The 7289-nt window shown below is 40.1% G+C and overlaps 1 protein-coding gene across 1 annotated transcript; it reads left to right on the top strand. All coding sequences in view use genetic code 11, as the record gives it.

Annotated features, from left to right (window-relative positions):
• Nucleotides 1–408: 408 nt before the first annotated feature.
• EGR_07096 (Lipoma HMGIC fusion partner) lies at nucleotides 409–6082 on the top strand (the record flags this gene model as incomplete). Its single annotated transcript, XM_024496345.1, has 4 exons — nucleotides 409–802; nucleotides 2964–3065; nucleotides 4200–4333; nucleotides 5837–6082. The coding sequence occupies 4 exons, from the start codon at nucleotides 409–411 to the stop codon at nucleotides 6080–6082; spliced, it is 876 nt and encodes a 291-aa protein (XP_024349272.1).
• Nucleotides 6083–7289: the final 1207 nt, after the last annotated feature.

The raw sequence follows: 7289 nt of genomic DNA, 5'->3' as shown, positions 1-7289 counted from the left end.
GCTTTCACTACTTTTGCAAAAGTTGTATACTGCTCAATGAATCGGTTAGCAAATAAAGCTCTCATTTGCAGACACTGGACTGTTTGTTGTTTGCAAACACATTTCCAATTAAGATTTTCTCGATACAACATAAAGAGATTAGGACTTTTGACAAAAATTTTGACAATCTTCCGGCAAAGAAGCATGTGAAATAATAGCTCTGATGTGTGTGTCATGTCTGAGCGGCCAATGAGCTCCACCATGGCCTCCGCGCGTCCTCGCAAACTGAAGCGCTGACTGGTGCAAAACTGTGGAAGTCTGATTGGTGAACTGGGGCAAAATAGGAATCAATGACATCCAGCATGCTTCTGTCTCGTCTTAAACACAGTCATGGTAAGAATGCGCTGCTTTTGGTTGTTATGGTCCATTATGGCCTGGATTTCAGCTATCCTCTGTACTGCTGGCTGCCTCTTTCCCTATTGGTTGAGGGGATCCTTCAAGGTCACCATTTGGACCCCCAACGCTACCACTAGACTTCTTACCAGCCATGTAGGTCTCTTCCGACGATGTGTCTATCCCACGTACTCGCCGTCGATGCAGTCGACAGCCAACGATTCCGGCATTGCTCTACAATCGAATTGTGGTCACTACTCCTTTGCAGACATTCCGCATTTTGCTTGGAAGATTGGTCTAGTCACGCTGGCGGTATCCTGTGTCATTCTCTTTTTCATCACCTTTTTCCTCTTCGTGTCGGGCTTCAGCATTTCCATTCTGGCCAACAGCTGCGTTTGCAAGTTATGCCAGTTTGGGTTCCTTGTCTCGGGTACGTTCAGATTGCATTAACCTTCAAAGGGAAGCAGAGTGACGTCCATTTAGCAAATTGTGTTAGAAGTGTCTGCTGATTCGTGTTTCGCTCAAGAAGTTAGTCTTTTTATTTTCAATGAGTCTCCTTCCAAGATCCGACTATCGTTTACTTTATCGTGCCCTTTCTCTGTATTGGAAATAATTCATTTTTCCCGTAGAAGAAAAAGGGTTACCGACTTCATTTAAGAGTGTTGGTGTCAGTTAGCAGTTATTAGTGAAGAAATTTCAATTTTTTTCGGTTGTGGAACTTTGAGTCCAGGTTGTTTTACACTTAAGAGGTCAGTTTTGTGGCAAAATTTGTAAGTATAAAAAGTGATTTACTGTATACCTTCATTTTGTTGGAATTACCGCAGTCGTCCAAAATATTTGTCGTCGTTGTCATGCTGATTATATGAGCTCCCAGTATTTTCGATTCCAAAAGAAGATATAGGGCCAACTTCCGTAGCCTAGAAATATTATTTATTGCAAATTTCTACCAAATATTCCTCTTATTACCAACTATTACCGAGTATTTCTCTTTGCATTTAAGAAGGAATCTAAATAAAGGTTAGGTAAATCAATCCAAGCCATCAAAAAAGTCATTTTTTGATTTTATGTCTCGCCCATCTAGTTTTAAAACATTTGTGTGGGGCATAAATATTTCCGGATGTAAATTTGTTTCGGTTCCTTAATAACTATGCTTGCGACATGGCTATGTGGCAGTCACCAAAACATGGCTCCTCACTTACACGGCAGGTGTTTATGCTGACGGACTGCAAAAATGGGCCGCTAAAAATGCCGAGGAGATGTTTTTTTCATTGTTTACGGAGACAACAAATCGCGTGGTTTAGTTATGTCTAAATTCTGGCCCGTATTTCCAGCTGCGCTGTTTGTGCTGCATGCAGTCCATGAAGGGCCGTTCTCCAAGGTGGCTGGTTCTGCTCTACTGGCCATTCCCAGCCTTTTTTTGCCTTTTTCCTGCTGTTTCGCCGCATTATTTACTCAATGCGCCTGGCGATTGCTGATAAGACCAAGTCTGATTCACTTAATGTCCCTTTAATGTTGTAACTGCGATGGGTGCGTACCTCAATGCAATTAAGCCCTTGGCTAATCCACCTGCGAATATTTTTATCTGCCGCTATTTTGATCTTAGTGGTCTGTTTGAAGCAGCATAGCAATCATGGTTTTGTGAAGCTGAAATTTTGCATCATCGGCAGTGTAATTCTACATAAAAAAGGGCGAGATTTTTACTTGTTGTTTCGAAACTTGCCCTTCAAGTACCAAATTGAGGAATTCAAATCATAATCCCGACGAACCAATAATAAACCCTCTATGAATTTTTTTTTCTGGATGGATTACTTAAAGAACCGAGTGCCTGATGATTGAGAATTGGACGTGATCCCTGAATGATATAACCTGCATAACTGCAACCCAGTTGACCATGCGTTTTGGAAACTCATGCAGGGTAAATTATGCCACAAACCACAGCAGGACATTTAAACCACGATGCGTGGCATTTTTGCCCCCGATCAGCTAACTCCCATGGCATTTACTTGTCTATGGAAAAAAAAGGAATTCGCTGGATGTTTCTACATTAATTTGTGGTCATGCACAGGTGAAAGCTGAATTAGGTTGATTTATCGACGGACGTAATTTACCAGATGCAAAAATTTCCGATTTTGACATTTCCAGATCGTACCGCAACACCTTAAAACCTCCCTAAAGGTGTAATAAGCTATGCCTGTGCGGAAGAATTGCTTATTATAAGGCTTGAGGGCTAAAAGGTATGGGCAGCAGACCATGTTGTCAGGACAGTGGCAGAAATCATAAGGAATGAATAAACCGTGTGGTTAAATACATTTTTAAACAAAGATCTTCAACTGTAATGTATTTAGTTAAAAACCAATTTTCTACCGCCTTCCGGTAACTTTCCCAGTGCCGAACATAGTTATTAATGACCTAGCTAAAATCTTAATAACTATTTATCAAGATGTATTTCAAGTAATGGAAATTTTTACTTCTTGAAAAAGTCCCATAACACTGTTTTGCATTCTTTCGGATTGTGGAAAGATGGAAAGAGGAATGGTACTAATAATTCACCATAACCGAAAGTGCTCAGCAAATACTTATTGTCCCAATAGGTCTGCTCGTCGCCTTCACCTGCATAATGTATCCAATCGGCTGGAAGACAAATGAAGAAGCTCGACAGATATGCGGTGCCTCCGTGGGCGCCTTTAATATCGGTAAGTCCTTCTGTATGAGAGGCAAATTTGCTAATTAATCGGTCCATTTCCCCTTAATTTAACAACTTTGAATATGGGTGCAAATAAAGGGAATATACGGATCATTATTTATTTCCAGAGTATATAACTTTCTAGTATGTTGAAGGATATGATGAAATACCAGTAGAGTTATAATATTAGAACTTGGAGTTAAGTCTCGGTCCCGATTTCCATCCTATTAACAATGTAGGGTGAACGGCTTGAAAAATTAATTGCTATCCGCTTTCTATGATTCCCTAATGACTGGAGGCACTGAATTCGCACCCTATATCGACGACTCCAAATGTGTCTAAGCCCAATCATTACAGGCTCTTTTAACTTTAAAAGTAGCTAAAGAAATTTGTTTATGAGTTTTGTTAAAGCTTCCAGTTGAATAACATGCAATCGGCTCATTATTTTAACATTGAGTTTCAATTTCCTACTTTCTTTCAGTCGCTCATTTGCAGATTATAAAAGAGCTTAATCCAATATTTGCATTGTTCAAATCATGAAATATTAGAGGAGTATCAAACAGCTATTTTAAAAATGTTAAAATGTTATGATGGCCTGTTAGGTTAATTTTATAAACAGCTTTTAAACCTTTTTTAATGATTTCTAAAATAGCTGTTTAAAAGGTAGTCCCCCCCCCCTCCCCCTCGGGCTGAATATGAAATGTCGACTTACAGAGGGGATTGGGGCTACTGATATGACCCGAAGGCCAGGTCGCCATGCGATTCTACACCCCAGCGAGGCCCCTAAGCGTCCCTTTACCAAAATCGAAAGTTAAAAAAAAAACCTTTAGCATATCACAAATGTATGAATACCAATCTTCTTAAGTGTGCCTCCTCCGAGAAAATTGCAATTCTCCCACTACTTTAAATTCGATTTCCAGCTTATTGCTTCTGTTCAATAAACGACTTACATCACACAGTGATTTTTTAAAGATCTCTCACAAACTGGTGTCCTTGTGCGTGAGCTTGGATCCTTTCAATTTCCGAACCCGATAATCGGTAACCACCCCGGTGTTTACCAATGTGTATGGTTAAGCAGAGAATGTACGACTAGCGCGTGCTGGTCTGTCTTGCAAAGACAGTCTGAATCACCCGACCACTTTAGTCATTCACAATCAGTCACTGATCGACCTTGGCCTTCGAGTGCGCACTTATGGTGCTCCCTTTCGTGGTCTAAGCCAATCAGGAGGTAGCGAACGTGAGAGCAACTCTCCGGATGCTCGGCATTTGGACACGATGGTAAAAAAATTCTGAAAAACTAAACTGAATTTTTTTTTCCTGGGTTTGCCGGCATTCCAGCATAACTTGAGGCAAAGTAGGTTTTTCTGCTTAAAGTAGACGCCATTTTTAATGCAGCGAACTTTCGGTAATATCAACATGAGCTTAACGGAAACGTTCGTTTCTTTGCCTTTTACTTTTTTATGACTGGAGAAGTTTTTATTGGATGATACATAATGTAGCCACTCCATTCCCATAATTTCCTACAATCTTTGGTAAGGAGTGTCTTGCTTCTTTCGACGTAATAATTCAACTCCCTTCTTTTCTTCCCACATTTAAAAGCAGTGACTAGTCAACAGATGGTTGCTCGAAGACGATTTACCTTTCTTCGTGCTCTAAATGCAAAAATCTTTTATTATTTCCGATAGCACAGTTTGCATACATTTCATTTTGCCGAGACACTCTTTGAAGGAAATACAACCGCCTTATTAATTGAAACTTGATTTGAAATGCCACATATATGCTTGATCAAGAAAAGTTCCACATTCAGCGTACTCATTGATCATGTCTCCCACCTCACACTTATAAGCCATTCATCATTTCATCCTGAGAAGACTAGACTCACTCAGTGTAATTAAGTGGGTGATGACCGCCAATGCACTTGTCCACTAGAGCTTGCTCCCTTACTGAAGGTCGAATCACACCTACGGCTGAGATCTACCTTCTTGATTCCATACATCATGATACGATACGATGTAACTGAAAAGGAACAGACAAGACCAGTAGCAGTCAGTAGAAAGGTAATCCTATCATTACAAAGCAACGCTACACAGGACCTTAATTTGCAAAACCTAGCCGTGAGGAGGCCTCGTGTCGCACTTTTGGATGAAATAGGAGGGGAAAGGAGAAGAGAGATAAGAGGAATACTCCTCATCTTTATCCCCTAAGCTTGCATCAGCATATTCTTCCAAGTGATTAGCAACCCTTCTTGCCCATAGTGCGGCACGAACGTGTGCGCAGTCGACCTTTGGGAAATAATAGAGACAGGAATGCAGGCGGAACGAACTAGGTTGTTTGCTTCTAGCGATGAAACGCTTTGTGGAGAAAAATTGAATTGAATAAAAATTTGTTGAAAGATGATCACAGGAGCTGAATGTTTACTACACAAGTTAGTTCGACTACGTTACAGAAGTGGGCAAGGCTGGAACCGACTGGCATCGGTGCCACATTCACAATGCAGCATAGTTACTAACCATCGCGCAAATTTTATAAGCCCACCTCATATTTTTCGTGTCTTAAGGAATTTCTTTTTAAAAACATAATTTAATTTGAAAGTTTGCTGAATATTAATTCGACATTTTAAAATACTTAATCTTCTGGTAAAATAATGCTTTTTTAATTATTCTTAAAGGTCACTGTGAAGTCGGTTGGGCCTACATAATAACAATTGTTGGAGGTATCATCACCCTCCTCTCAACACTTCTACCTTGTGCCATGCCTTTGCATCTCCCCTTCGGGACACAGACTGTGGGCAAACAGCACTGCGCAGAAATGCCCAATGGTGTTTACGTGAGTGGTCCCACTGTGCCCCTCCTAAGGATCGAAAACACCGCCACCCCCACCGATCAGTCCTCACTCAACCAAGGCAGCTTCAGTCGCGAAACGAGCAGCGTACAAGGCATGGTTGCCATGACATCCAGCACCTACGTTTCAACGCCGGAATTCCGTGTGCTAATGCCTGCAACACCTGTGATCATTCAGACGCATTAAGGGGTGGGGTTAATGCAAATAAAGTTGTTAAACCCACTTTTTTATGTTTATTTTAGTATATTCTCGAGGAAGAAGAACGAACGTCTCGGCTGTACATGTTTTTCTTTCCCTTTTTTAAATTTGCGGATTTTTTACTTAAATGCAAATGAGTAGACATTATTGTGCTTACACCTCTCTTACGGTTTCGGGAATGCAATGTTTGTATTAGAATGGTCACTGAAATGTGGGCAAGAAATGTAATTCTTCAAATCTTGTTTTACAATTCAACTAAACAAATTGTAACTTGACCTTTTCCTTAAAACAACTTATTAGTAAGCTTGTGGTTTCTTCGTTCAATTTTACAGTAGAACAGCTTACACCACTGTGAAAGTAAAAAATTGCCTTTAAACCATCGCACAAATAAAATTTGGATCTATCAGAATTTGACTGATGGTGTCTCGCATACTCGGCAGAGCCAATGCTAAGTTCTCCAAAATTGGTGTCGTTGCCATAGGACACCTCTACAAATGAGTAAGCAAGCAGGATGGAGTCTTGGTTTCAATTCCACCAAGTCCAAATACTATAAATCTGTTGGCAAATATTTGGTCCAAGGGAATGGCCTATGATACTACTTTTGTCCACTGCTATAATGCGAAAAATTCAACATTACCTCGAAGTGTTACCCAACAATTCCCTTTTCCAAATTCAAGCAAAATAAAGGTTCCTATAAGACATCTTTACAAACGAAAAAAGGCTTTGTGCATAAATAGTCTCCCTTCTTTCCTACTATTAGCTAACTGATGAAGGCGAGATAGTCGAGATGCTGCGTGACAATTTGCCTTTGCCACTTTTGCCAAAAATACATCGAAAATTGCGGTCCCATTAGTGAAAACAACTGAAAGTAGGTAGAGTTGGAAATCAGCGCTGTTCGGCAGAATGGAATGAGTCAAAGGAAGTACATGAAAAAGCCTCGAATTACATGAAATTACTTAGTTTATTTACCAAGAAAGTTTAATTATTGACCTGCTGGATAAAAAAAATTGAATAGGCCAAAAATTTCCTTACGTGATCAAAATCTCGATCCTCACATGATTGCATGGAATTAATGAAATGAAAAATAATTGATAAGGAGATGTGACTCAACCTAATGCTTCAGGTTAAATAGCCATTTTACCAGAGTAAAAACACAAGGTGATGGATGGATGGATGGATGGATGGATGGATGGAT

The sequence above is a fragment of the Echinococcus granulosus genome (assembly GCF_000524195.1).
Source record: "Echinococcus granulosus chromosome Unknown EG_S00069, whole genome shotgun sequence".
NCBI classification, from domain to species: Eukaryota; Metazoa; Platyhelminthes; class Cestoda; order Cyclophyllidea; family Taeniidae; genus Echinococcus; species Echinococcus granulosus.
Note: the sequence above shows the minus strand (reverse complement) of the source record. Positions and strands in the feature narration are given on the sequence as shown.